Genomic DNA, 14,589 nt, shown 5'->3' with positions numbered 1-14,589 from the left:
ATTTAGCTGCATAAGAGATGCCTTATTGGAGTAGTCAGCTCAGTGCAGACTCGTATTCAGCCTCAATGGTCAACTCTTTAACACTTATACTTACAACTGTGCCTGCTTATCTGTGCTTTGTCATGCAAAATACACATGCAGGTCCTGACTTGTAGTAACAGCAGAAGTGACATAGCCATATTTGTATCTCTGGCTTTCTGTTTACAAACTTACTTATTCTGATATGTGGGCTAGTACCCATATCTTGTGATAAAAGTACAGCATGCATGTATACACCTCTTAAGAACAGGTTGGGCTTTTTGTAATACAGTTTCTTATGTATCTTCAATCTTTTAGGATAGTTATGTATCACTTTAAGCTTCACTTTTGTGAAACTTGGTTTTGGTCACTACTGAAATAACTGTTGTTTTACTGAACTATAATTTGGTTTTTTAATCTTCTGCCTTTTAAAATAAGTGTATTTTATTTGCCAAAACAACAGGAATTTAAAGAGCTTGAGTTAGTTACAGGAAAGTTAAGTTTCTGTGAAGTATTAGAAAACCAGTGCGAGGTTTACATCCCAAGTGAATGTGTTGTTCTTTTGAACCATTATTTTGCATCACTTCACTGATATGCTTTCCCAGAATAAAACTTCATAAAAGTAATGCTGGTGTTACCAGTTACAGTAATGTTACTGCACAGTGGTTTGAGAGACTGTTGTGTAGAATGGAATAGTGGGCAGAAAGTAAAAGGAGAGATGGGCTAAAATGCTTCCCTGACCAGACTGTGCTTAGACAAGTCAGACATCAACTATGTTCTCTCTGATCTGGGTATCAGTGAAGTGCTGCATCTGTTAGTGTCGCTTAAACTGAAACATACAGGAAAAGAAGGAAGAGTGAAATGAAAATTGAAGAGTGATTGGTAGCTGGTCACTGTTGTGGCTCTACTGATGCAGACTTCATACACAGACAAAATTGCACATAATGATTTGCATTAGTGTGTCTTACCTCTGATCAGAATTTGTGGAAGGGGTTGTGCAGCAGTGTAGCTATAAAATTAATTTGAGACTTTGTTTATAATGTCTATCAGGTTCTGACCTAGAAAAGCTGAGAATAAGATGATTAAATATTTAATGAAGTTCAAACAAAGGATACATTCTAGTATCATTAAATGTAACATTAAATTATAAGTGGTGAACCTTCGCAAAAGGAGGTTGAAAGTCTGTTTGGTTCAGCTTAAGGTCTAGTTAAGTTTCCAGCAGAGAGCAGCTATGTGTCATCTTACTGTGTAAAATACTTCAGTTGCTGGTTTTGTACAAACATATGGGAACTGGTGTTTGGTATTGTTAGGCAAATATACCAGTAGGATAACTTGTATATAACTTGAGCTATGATACTGGTGAAGACCAGCACTGTCACTGTTTATGTTAAATCAAAGTTGCAATCAGTACATAAAATTTTTAAATGCCTTCTGTTAGACAGATGTGGACTTTCAGTGTTCTGAGAAAAAAAATAAAATTCTAATATTAATGTAACTTATTGCTGTATACATTCTTTTGAGTAACATAAGAGTTGTAGTTATGTGGTAAGTATGCATTTTCATTGAAAAGACCTCTGAAAACAAATGTGTTGCAGTCAATGTGTACAAGTAACTTATTTTACTCCGAGGGATGAAAAATAAATGAGAAATAATGCTAACACTACTCCATATAAACTTCAATATGAATTAAGTGCACTAAGCTCTGAATTGTATGCTCACAACCTCTTAAAAGAGCATCCTGAGTTGCACAGATTTACAGAAATATGTGGGTAAGATTGTACTGGCCAGTAAATTTCTGTCAATTTACATATGCCAGTTAATACATTACAGTCAGATATGAGACTGTATTAGGAAATGCATGTCTGATGATGTGAAGCAAGCTGTACAGAATTCTGTAATCAATAGATCATCCCATATTTTGATAGTGAAAGTCATTTAAACATTTAGGCAAAACAGGGGTCTTTCCTCTTTTTTTCCTTTTCTGTAACATAATGTCATTTTAAACCAGATCTTTTCTTCTTACCCCTCAGGCTAAGTAGTTAACTAATCATAGTTACACCAAGACCAAAACTGATCATTGAGCTTCAGTGTTCTCATTAAGAAAACTTGTGTTGGTGGTGGTACTAACAGACCCAAGCAAGTTGCTCTAGGCACTGTATAAGGACAGTGAAACAGTCCTTGTCATTTGACAAGTTTAGCCTAAACTTCATTGGCTACTAACGGCTCACCTGGTATTCTTAAAACTCTGAGTTGGACTTCCTGAATACTGCATTTGGTTTCTAGAACTGGCCATTGGCAAAAAGAAACCCAAAACATGGAGTGCTGGTAACATTATGGTTTTGTCTTCTATAGCCAACAGATGTTGCATGAAGTAGCTTGGAGGGGCACAAACTCTATTTCCTTTTTAGCTGATTATAGTATCACATAAAATATTACTCCAGTAGCCACATGAAATGGCTGTTAGAAGCCTAGGAAGATGGCAACTGAAAACAGTCCTGACTTTTCTTTGAAAGAAGTGAATGGGAAAAGGGTGATGAGAGAACAGATAGTGATGACAGGGAGGAAGTTTTCCAGCTGCATGACACTGAAGACCTTGGCAGTAGCTTCCAGTCCAGTTGCTATATAAAGGCTGAACTCCTCCCTTGATCTCTGTGCAGTCCTTCCATCACCATCTATGTGCACCACAGGGTGGCATGCAGCCTTCATGTTTTACCACAGACCATAATCTAAAGGGGGGAAATGACTTCTCCACTTGGTCTTTTGACACAAGACAAAAAGTGTGAATAAAGGAAGTTTTAATATTCTGTTCTTAAGTGGGGCACTGAGGAGTAAGAATTGCTTAGTGTCTTAATGAGACTGGAGGTTAGAAGCTGATGGTAATCTCCAGTTACATTGGTGTCCTGTTATTTTAGTTAACAAGGTCTTTTTTTTTATGCTGATTAAATGGACTTTTCTGGTTTTTTTAGACACATTGGACATGTTGGTTGGGATCCAAACACAGGTTTTGATGTAAGTAATTTAATAAGATATTCAATACACTGAACGATTAAAAGCTTTTGAGGCTTTTTAATGCAAGTTGTGAAGATTGGCATTAAATAAAAAGTTAACTGTACATCAAAATAGGTATAAATTGTGATTTTATGATGCAAACATTGAGAGATGTTGGAGTAGAAGGGAGTAGGAAGGATCTGGGATTGAGGGGAAAAGATGCAAAACTTAAGTTTTTGTGCTAGGTACTTACCTCTCCTAAAATAGTCCTTTCTGATTGAAAAGTCAACCCAGAGGGATATGTATTTGGCTTTGCTGTTCCTTTTAACTCATGGTTTGTGGGCTTTTTCCAATGCAAATTATATTTTAAAAAAAAAAAATCTTCTATTTCAAGCTACTTAAAACTAATGTATCTGACTTGCAGGTGAACAACTTAGACCCAGAACTGAAAAACCTGTTTGATCTGTGTGGAATTTCAGAGGCTCAACTAAAAGACAAAGAAACTTCAAAGGCCATATATGATTTCATTGAAAAAACAGGAGGTGTGGAAGCTGTTAAAAACGAACTGCGCAGACAAGGTGGGATTCCTTTTATTTCCACGTAAAAATTAGCAGGACATTTTTTACCTTAAGGATTAGAGTAGAAGCAGTTGATGATGAGCAATTTTTGATTCTCTTTTCTGGACTTCATGTCACTGCAGTTGCACTGGATTTCATAATGTTTCTGTACAACATATGCTATGTAAAAATGTTCATGCATGACCCATGAGAGTACTTGTTCCCTAAAGAATAAGAATCTTATCTATGTCAGTTATTTCCAGTAGCACTTTGACTGCAAAGCTATGCAATATGTTCAATATAGATTCTTCAGACTGTATGTTTTGCATATTTATTTATAATCTCAGTCTTATAAATAAATTAAAGTCTTAGAAGCCATATTGCTGTTGTTAATTGTAATAGTAGTACATGATTGACCCGTGTATGTATGGTGCCTGTTTACCCTGGCAGCACTGTGTAATGAGCTTTGCAACAGCTAGAGACCTGCAAATTTTATATGAATTTTTTTTTTAAAGTAAAAAGTGCTAGTTTTGAGAAGGCTTCTGCTGCAAAAAAATTCTCAAATAAACCATTTCCTGCCTAAACTTTAAATGTGATCTTAGCTGATGCACTATCTAGTGGAACATAGCAAGTCAGTCTGAAAATTACACTGCCAATGTCAAACTTTCAAAAATTTGCCTAGAACACTTCTCAAGAGAAATAGGATATAAATGCCATTGAAGTTATAGCAGTTTGAAACTAGTGAATAAGTTGTTGGAGTGACTGAAGAGATACAGATTCAGGGTACAATGACTTGTTACATTTATTCCTTAGGTCCCCCACGGTGGAGTGGTATGTATTTGAGCTGGTGTCTAAGTATATGCTTCAAAGTATTCATGCTGCTGTGTGATTTCTTTCCTAGATGGGAAACCTTAGTCTACATCTGTTTGACTGCAATACTAAAAATTATAGTCAAACTTCTTAGTTAAATTGCAAGCAAAATTTTATTTATGATATTTTTTTCTCAGGAAGAAATCTGTCAGTTTCTTTATATAATCTTAACTCTGTTTAAATGTTTACGGAGTTGTTGATCCCAGACTGCTGACCATAAAATTGGATTGAGAAGACTTGCTTTGGAGTCTTATGACTAGCTTAAAACACTTTTAAAATGTCTATTTTTCTATTATGTATGTGTTAACTTCACGTTATGGTCACTTGCATGTATGCAATTGAAAGAAAAGCTGCCTTATCTTTAACATGCATGATAATAATGTGCTTTTTGATAGAGGTAGATAAATAATTTCAGTGGGTTTATCTGCAATTATTTTATGTGTAGGCTTGACTGCTGTTTGAAGTGTTCTTTCTCAACTGAAACACATTTTTCTGTGTTTATTGCAAGAATTTCTGTGCTTGCATATTCAAGCTGCTAGGATGCTAACTAGAGAGTTGCAGACACATTCTGCTCAGATAGAAGTTACTTTCCTGTTTTTCCCCACTCTTTTGCTAGTTTTGATGCTGTTGGTTTTTTTAGTGGCAATACCATCAGTAGAAGATTTTACAAAGTTTTTGTTAATAGCAATCTTCAGATTAATGTGCATTTATTAAAAAAAAAATAAATATTTTATTGCTTTGCTTGTACCATTTGTTTGGGGGAAAGGAGAGAGGATGAGGTAATAGTGTTCCCTCCTTGCTCCTCCTCCCTTATTTCACTTCATTTGAGTGCAGACAAGCCTTATAAAAACTCCTGAACTCTGTTTCCACAGATTTGATGTGGCATAGCGCTCTCTCTAGAAATGATGCAAATAAACCCCTTTCCCACAGGAAAACTTAAAACTTGTATTCAAAATCTGCAGACACTATACACTCTGGAGTATGATCTTTTCAGTAATACAGAAAAACTGTCCGTAGTGCTTGCTAAATTATGTTTGAAAATACTGGCCTCCGATGGCCGAAAAGGAAACTACAGTCATGCCAGCCAAAAAGTGGTGGGTTTTTTTTTTTTTAAGTCAAGAATGTTGGCAGTATGTCTCTAGGTAAATATACGAAGTCTGAGAGGAGATTCTCCCCGTGTTATTCTTCTGAAGAGATGGAAAAAAACAGAGCTGTTTGTGGAACTTAAGAATATAGCACATAAATTTAGGAGGGGTATGTTTCTCTAAGATGAACAGGGAAGGAGGCACTGAGGCACTAGTATCTTCTACTTCCTCAAAATCCCTGTTTTAGGAATGTCCCCACTCTATTCTAGTGAAAACAGACTGCTTTCTCAGCATGTAACAGGAATGAGATAATAGAAGAGGTAAAGAACTCTTCCTGAGTGTTACCGTTTTTGTTATCAAAGCATATGAAATCAGATGTGAATTTTCATAGTTGTATGACAGCACCTGGATTATTATGTAGTTGCGTGCAACAACCACACAACCTGAAGTACCATAAGCCATTAGATGCTTAATGGAATAGGAAATGAAATGGTGCTGTTTAAAATGCCATTAGCAGACCAAGTACATTTAAAGGCCACTTCATATAGAAATGATCCTGTGCGTTGAGGTAGCCCTGAAGTTGTTTCCTTTCTGCAGTCCCAATAAAGATATGGTTGGAACTAATTTTCAGTAAAAGGGACTAAGGATCAGTTTACTCTGCATTGTAATGCATTAGTAGGGGGGTTTTTGTTACTAGATGATGTTGCTTAAAAAAATATTTGCCTCTAATTCCCTAATAAAATAATGGATAGATTATAAAGTGGAAATTCTGTATTTCACTCTTGTGTATTTTCTAAAATCTTTCTCTTGCCTTGTGTCCTAGCTGAACAAAATTTTAGAGGATTCTTTTGAAATTTTTTCTGCATTTTGTCATGAGAAATTGAAACACTGACTTAGCATACGCTTGGATTATGAAGAAAATTACTACTATAGGAACAAACCAAAATTAATGACCAAGCTTGGTTTGTTACTTTCATTAGGTTTTTTATGTATTGCACTTGCTTCCTGCAGTGTTGATTCTTTTACAAAATACACAACAGACATAGGGGCTATATTCAGCTTGGTTTGCATTCATATAAGCATAGCTTATATTCAGCTGCGTTCAACTTAATCCAGAATTGGTAAAATTTGCACAGGCACAGAGATCCTTGCAAAAGGCAAGGCAGAGCGTTTTGTCTTTTTCTGCTAGTCTGTGAAAGACTTATGGGTGTTGAGTAGCATGTAATTGTAAATTGTTTTGTTTCATTTCAGCTCCACCTCCACCACCACCGTGCAGAGGAGGACCCCCTCCACCTCCACCACCACCTCCCCATAGCTCGGGCCCTCCTCCTCCCCCTGCTAGGGGCCGAGGGGCACCACCTCCACCTCCTTCAAGAGCTCCCACAGCAGCACCTCCACCCCCACCTCCATCTAGACCTGGTGCAACAGTGCCCCCACCGCCTCCAAACAGGATGTATCCTCCACCACCACCAGTGCATTCCTCATCTGCACCATCCGGCCCTCCTCCACCGCCGCCACCACCTGCAACTGGGTCATCTGTTCCTCCGCCACCCCCTCCTCCTCCACCCCCTCCTGGTCCTCCTCCACCACCAGGCCTTCCTTCAGAGGTTGATCACCAGCTTCCAGTTCCTGCAGGAAACAAAGCAGCACTCTTGGATCAAATCAGAGAAGGAGCTCAGTTAAAGAAAGTAGAACAGAACAGTCGACCAGTGTCCTGCTCAGGAAGAGATGCACTGTTAGACCAGATACGACAGGGTATACAGCTGAAATCCGTGAGTAAAAGCTGTTTTTCACCTGTGTCCCCTTGGGACTTGCAAATGGCTGCAGTATTGGAGTGTGAACGGAAAATTGTGTCTCTGTTTTTGGCTGGATCTTAACTTTCAGAAGTGTTGAAGTGATGCTTTAAACAGTAGTACTGAGAAAATGCTTAGAACACGTATTTGCTATGAATGAGTATTGGTGCATGAAATTATTCTTGTTTTCAAACTCATTTCTCACTTTACTGAAAAGCTTTAAGCATAAATCCTACAATGATGATACCACAGTATCATGGCTGTAAAGAACTTTTGCAATAACTGTGAAAGATCACTGGTCTGAATACTTCAGTAAAATTGTCTGAGCAACTGCAGGGGATGAGTTCAGCAGTAATGGTAGTGGAAGACAAACACTAGATTTTTTTTTTTTTTTTTTTTATTTTCATCTTAAAATAGACCCATGGTCTGCAAACATTGAGGCTTGTAAGAAGGTGGCTGCCTGTGTCTAGAAAAGTGCCCCCCGTGAGGGATACCTCTGCTGTTCCTGCTGTAGCTCAGGCTATTACTATTTCTTCTTGATGTTACTGAATATCTTAAAAATAATTTACCTGTGGGTATCTCTTCTTTTTTTTTTTTTTTTTTTTTTTTTTTTTGTCACTCTTCTGCACTTGAGGCTTCTGAAGTAAAAAGTGTGAGGGCATGTTAATATTTATTTGTCATTACAGGTATGCAGCATCAAAGTCTATTACTTTCAGAAGGGATTATCAACCTAAGCAGACCTGGTTAACAAACCCAAACAAGAAAAAGTATTTTGTGGTATATAGCAAGGACAAAATAAGTAATGATTATGCAGCCGCTCAAGTCATGCCTGTACAACCATATTAAGAAGCTTTCTTTTAGCTGAGTGCTCACTTCATGATAGTCAGAGCTGAAATATTTAGTCTTGAGTATGGACTAACTACAGTTGCGTTATATGGTAAAAGAGAAAAGGTTGTCTTTTTCCTAAATAAAAGCTTAGCTTGATCTGAAGAAACAAACTGGAGTTTCACTCTTCCTTCTGGCTGAAAATAAACTATTAATCTTATAAGGAAGTTTGTCTCGAAATACACAGGTTCTGTTTTGCTAATTGCATCTTTCTAATGTATCCTTTTTTCCAAGGTATCTGATGGTCAGGAGAGTGCACCACCTACACCTGCACCCACCTCAGGAATTGTGGGTGCATTAATGGAGGTTATGCAGAAAAGGAGCAAAGCCATTCATTCTTCAGGTGAGTCTGATGGAATTTTTCTGACCTCACTATGTTGGGTTTTCAAGAGTTAACACTTCAACATAAAATACTGTTGGAAAAAAGCATGGATTTCAGCATATAGCTCAACACAGAATGTGATGGGTTGAATGGTTATTTCATGTTGCTTTGAATTACTGGTATTATAGTAGTTTGCAGTAATACTGAAATAAAAATTACTAACCAAGGTTAATATCCTTATAAAGATTTTTTTTAATGACTTATTTTTATCCACTAGTTGTCTGATGAAACAAGTTGTCAAAATATTTTGAAAGGAAGGTTTTTAATGCTTTCTGTTTCTAGAAGCCAGTGCTCTTTAAAAAGATTCATGCGCTTAAAACTGTGGCTTCCAGTGTGCTTTGGATGCCACCTGCTGGATAATAATCAGATAAGTAGTGTTACTTGACTAGTCCCATACTAGTACTGAATCAACTTTTCACACTTCAGTGCTCAGAAAAAATAAGGCTGCAAGAGGGTTTGCATTTCTCAAATACCAGCTTGTAATAAATGCAGTTCAGTAGCTGTAGTGCAGCTGTTCACATCTCTTCTGTTTAGGCTTTGATATATTTTTCTCTGAGAGTTGCCTTAATACCGAAACTGCACTTGCAGGCTGCAGCCCATTTGACTAAGTGCAATAGAGTTTGTTGATTTGCTGCCCTATGTAGTAATCTCCAATTTTGGTCCTTTACATAATTTAAATACCAGAAGGATGCTAAATACAGCAGTTTCTTAGCGAAGGAAATGTTCTTGCCTAACCAATTTTTAAATTATGATACATATCACAATAGTAGAAGGCTAAATAAAGTTAACAACAAACATTGATATTACAGTTGATGTGCATTACACAACTTAGAATATTCTGGTTACCACAGCAGTCTTTAGCTCACAATTTATTTTTTTTATCTGCCTGTACAGTAAACAGAAATCCCATTATGTAGTAAACCTGGGGAAGCAGTTCTTACATTTCATTAATTAATCTGTCCTTGAAGTTTAAAACCCAGTCTAGAACAAGCTGGCCACTCTCATATTATCTAAGAAAGAGTTACAAGTAGTAAGTGTTTAAATAAGAACTACTGATTCTTTTTCTCATAGCAGAAAACAAGATACATTTTTCCTAGCTGGGGAAGGGAGTGAGAAAGGAAACAAACTAAATTTAACTTTCAGGCAGTATCTATCTAAACTGAATGTCATGTGTAGAAATCTTAAAATAGAGTATTACCAAATATATTGTCGTGACCTCCTTGCACTGATTGCTGTTTTCAGAAAGTTGTGGGAGAAATCAATAACAGTTTTGTCATGTTAATTCAGTGCATGCAAGTGACTTGCCTTTTTTGTCTTACAGATGAAGATGAGGATGAAGATGATGAAGAAGACTTTGAGGATGATGATGAATGGGATGATTGATCATATATTATTATATATATATATTTTTTAAGGTGAATGATATACTAAACACTACTTTCTGTCTATGGATTCTGTAAAATTATCATGTAAATGTTCTACCAATTTGCTGTATATTTTTGTTGCCTTTTGCTTTTTTATTAATCTGTGCAATACCTCATTTAATCTGTAAAGGTTTGTCATAATCCTCTACAAAGCTACTCCCTGTTAATGTGTGCAAGTTTACACCTGGATGATCATGTACATGTGAATACTTTCCATTCCATCAATAAGGGAGTTTAAATGTAATATGTGAGACTGACAAAAACCTTAATGTAATTTAGCTATAATGCAAGAAGGAAAACACTATTTTCATACCCTACTTTTTCTGTATCTAAATTTTCTTATTAAAACCTAGTATAGCACTATGTTCTTTAAGTGATGCAGCTCTTAGTTTATTTAGCCCCTTCATTTCAAATGCAATGCTACATGAATGTGGAGGCTGGTTTATACTATTGCATGGTTTCAAATACATCACAACATTGCAGTTCAAATCTTAGCAGTATGCTTTACATAGAAGAAAATCACTACAGAAATGCACAGGTAGTTGTGAAGATTACCTTGCCCTAACTCTAGCAATACTGACTGTTACTGAACAGCAGTAGTAATTAAATCCTTAAATTAGGGAACTCTCTATCTGAAGTTAAACAGGGTGGCTTTACATTGTAATAGTGGTAAAGGCATCTTTGATGCAGACAAGTTCAGTCTTTTTTTTTTTTCCCAGCTTTTACTTTCAGAATGAAGAAGTGTAAATTACTGGGGGCTATACTGGAGGCTGGCAATTGCTACAGTTTGATTTATTTTAAAAATCAATTTTATGTGGTTTTCAGGCTGAAGGGCTGCGTTTAATGCTTGCTTCAATAATGTTTAATTACTTTTTAAAATTTGTAGGACATTGGTGTACTAATAAAGTAAACATAAGTGGTATTACTTTGCAGTCTTTGCGTTATGGTACACAACAAATGCTGAAACACCAATCCTACATCCATAAAGTTGGAAGGCCATTAACTCAGAATATACACTTTGAATAAGTACTGAACTTTATGGCAATATTCTGTCTTCATATGTTGGCTTTAAGACCAAGGGTTGTGATGAAGATCAGGAACCCAATTCACAAGAATAGTATTTGAATAAATGGACGGAAAATGGGATTCTCATTTCACAGCTTGCACATTTAGATAAGTTGTACTTTGTAGTGCAGTAAACATTGGCATATCTGCCTATTACAAAATACTAATCTATGCTACGTGGGTATTTAATATCTGCAGCATTAATTACTTACTGTAACTTTCAGGTAGAAAATCTTTTGAAAAACCACATTATCTGACACAGAATGTTTAGTTAAGTCAGTCATACTTGGAGTGTAGTTAATGCATAGTGTCCTGGGTCTTTGACTGTAGTCAAGCTATCAAACTAAATTTATCGGAATTGTATTGACTGAAACCCAGTGTTGACCTGATCTTGACAGGCTGGACCTGCATGATACGGCTTGGATTTCTAACTCAGTTATAACCTAGTCTTTAGACAATTAATTTAGTCATATGAGAGGAAAGGAAAGTTGCTGAAAAGTAGTGGGAGAGGTAAGGTTGTAGTTAAATTATTCGGAGGATGCTAACTTCCTTCGAAGAGTAATTTAAGCACATAACTTGAGGAAAAAAAAATTCCAAGTGGTCTCACTTTCTTGCGGTAACTTTTGCATTGCCCTCTGCTGCTAGAAACACTTCCTTCTAGCTTTGCTGCTGTAATGGCTTGAGCACTGGATCAAGTGCAAGTGCAGCCTGGGGTGGCTAATGGCAGTGGAGTTAAGAACTTGTGTATAAGGAAAATATTTGTATGGCTTTCATGTAACTTCTGGCACTGCTCCCTTATTTTTTACTGCATATAGGGCATTTTAAAATTAAGGAGATGAGGCCTAGAGGTTCTAACATGCTACTTACTAGATATGTTTAGCTGTTATGTTCCCAGAATTGGAAGCTCTGTAATATAGTTAATAATTAAGCATCACAGTTCATTAATCAAACTTTTATTCCAGGTTTTGGGAACTCTGAAGTTACCTTATTGAATAAAATTTTGATTTGTAGATACTGGCCAAAGAAAGCTTTTGGGTTTTCTATTTCTTCAGACAAAAAGTACACTCACATTCTGTGGTGTCCAGGTCAATATTTACTTTTAAGTAGTGTTTGTACATGATAAATTTCAGGCATAAAGACTGCAGTGGCAGTTAAGTTAGTCATAACTGCATGCTTCAGCACTCTGCCACTTGCACTATGAGCAGAAGATAACATTTCATGATACTGGTGCACTGTTGCTAAACATTGTAATGAAGGCCTCTCTTATATATTCTGGTTAAATGACTGTCCAGATAGCCTTAGCAATTAACAAACTAGCATGAGGCTTTTGTATCTCAACACTCTATGTGCATAGACAATATCAGCTAGCCACTTGTACGTATGAAATCCGTAAGAACTTCTCAATCATTCAGTTTTCCATTTATCAAACTGAAATTTTTAGTATGTGAATTTTTGAAATGTACAGTGAATAGGATGTTGCACTGGTGGCAATTCATCATGGAGCATAATAAAATTAATTTGACCCAACTAGTGTAAAACTGTGTGGTTTTTAAGTGCTAATTGTGGCATAGCTTTTAAAATAGGTCTGCATATTGATTACACACTTTAAAAGTAACTTTGGTTGCCTAGCCAAGTTCACAAAGCAGTAGTTTTTATGTCTCTGGAAAGTTGGATTGTGCTAGTGAATAAACACAATGAGTAAGAATGTGACACCCTGTCCTGGCAGATCTCACAGCTGCTCAGCAGCTTCTCTGGAAACAGCTACTGCTTCAGGCAAGTGCCATAATCCAGTTCAAGGTCAAACAAACATGGCTTCATTAATAAACACTCTAGAAGTACTAAATAGTTAACTCCTGTTAATGAAAGCTCTAATTTAGGAGGTTTTTACAGATGTAAATCTTTGTCTTGCTGTTGTAATATTTGAGCTCAGGACACTTCAGAACTGGTCTGCTTTCCTTTAAAGCAGCTGAAGATTTTTATCTGGTGTGCGCTTTCTTTTGAAGTTTAGCACTTACCTGATTTTTAGGCCTTAAGTGCAAGGCAAAGTTGGAATTGTTACGTACCAGGTCTGCTGAGTTATATAATTATTTCCTCTCCACTTAGTAAATAGAAGCTTAAAACCTGCTTTTGAAAGGAGGCTTTTCTTTCATTTTTTTTATTTGACAGTGGTTACTTTCCCAAGTAAGATGTATGTAAAGAGGAAAAAGGAGGAGAGATCCTTTTGTTTTTGTTTAAGACTGTTAACAATCCATTACAACAGCCTTTATCTAATCATTAGAGGAATTCCTGGTCTAATTAAAGTTCCTGAAGCTTAAGTACAGTGATAAGCAGCTTTATTTATAGAAAAGTGAAAATGGTGTAGGGAAGCTTAGAAGATACTAAACCTCTGTCTCTCAGAGGACCAGTGTTACCCTCTAGCACTCAGTGAGGACTCCTGTTGCTAGGTATTTGTTTACTGCCTGGAGTTTTCTTGTAAGTGAGAAGGAAAGGGTAGGGTAGTACAAACTAGAATGTGAGCTGTGGAGGTTTAATGTCCATGTTTAACCCTAACACTTCTCTCTAAGGTGGTGTTTGAAAGTTTAAGGATGTTTATACAGTTGTGGAAGAGAGACTTTTTAATCACCAAACTGCTATGGCACATGTGCTATTTTGTGCTTGAAAAAATAAACCATTAGTTATTTGAAATCACAGACTTGAAATGAATGCAGATACGTGTTGAGAAGTTGAATCATTGCATCAGTATCGAAATATAAAAAATTAGTTGTTCTCTGCCAAATTTTATGCTGAATTTTACAGTATTTGTTGAGTAACCTGCTAAAATGAGCTAGAACAGTAATTTATCAGGTATTCAAATTTTTCTCTTATGTAGTTTTAGATAATACCTGCAGGACTTATCCATCTATAAACAGCTTAATACACACCTGAAATTCTGAAGCGTGATATATTTATTGTTGGTTTTATCTGTTAGTATAATAGACTGGCAAACATACTTAAAGGCCTTTTTGCTAGTGCTCTGAAGAGTTTTTGGAGTATTTTTGGAGTGAAATTCTTGAGCCATTACTTCATGTGTGTGTGGTTTCCCTCCCTGAACCTTAATCATCTTTTTGTTACTCAAGCAGTATGAATTTGAAACTTACTACTTGAGAATTAGATGAGAGGGTATAAGGTTTTCGGAGGAAAAAACTTCAGAGAGCTTTTAAAAAACAGAACGAGTTCAAAAACAGCCCTAACCCACATTACATTGTGTGTGCCAGCTGGGGGACACAATACGATCTGGAGTTTAAAGTGTAAGAAATATGATAATGCTTGTATCATATATCACACACAAAGTATTTGCTTAAATGGCATCAACAGGCACACAGATTCGGGAACTGGCTCTTCTGGATGTTGATGCCAGAGCAGTTGAGCCGGATTTGGAGCCTTTTGTTGGTAGATGGGGCTTTCCCAGATGCTCAGGACACAAGTTACACAGACTGACTGACTGTTGAGAAACCTGCATTCTTCTTTTCTTCCCTTTGTTTT

At 36.5% G+C, this 14,589-nt stretch overlaps 1 protein-coding gene across 2 annotated transcripts in view; it reads left to right on the top strand.

The window, feature by feature from the left end:
- WASL (WASP like actin nucleation promoting factor) overlaps positions 1–12,594 on the top strand; it is a 51,583-nt gene extending 38,989 nt beyond the window's left edge. The window contains exons 7-12 of one of the 2 annotated variants that reach the window (XM_074827635.1): positions 2,985–3,027; positions 3,431–3,584; positions 4,377–4,394; positions 6,770–7,290; positions 8,431–8,539; positions 9,900–12,594. In XM_074827635.1, coding sequence (XP_074683736.1) covers positions 2,985–3,027; positions 3,431–3,584; positions 4,377–4,394; positions 6,770–7,290; positions 8,431–8,539; positions 9,900–9,961 — 907 coding nt within the window. In that variant the 3' untranslated portion in view covers positions 9,962–12,594. The remainder of the gene's footprint in view (positions 1–2,984; positions 3,028–3,430; positions 3,585–4,376; positions 4,395–6,769; positions 7,291–8,430; positions 8,540–9,899) is intronic. The other variant, XM_074827636.1, reaches the window with a different exon arrangement.
- Positions 12,595–14,589: the final 1,995 nt, after the last annotated feature.

Source organism: Strix aluco, chromosome 5 (genome assembly GCF_031877795.1).
Source record: "Strix aluco isolate bStrAlu1 chromosome 5, bStrAlu1.hap1, whole genome shotgun sequence".
Classification (NCBI taxonomy): domain Eukaryota; kingdom Metazoa; phylum Chordata; class Aves; order Strigiformes; family Strigidae; genus Strix; species Strix aluco.
Note: the sequence above shows the minus strand (reverse complement) of the source record. Positions and strands in the feature narration are given on the sequence as shown.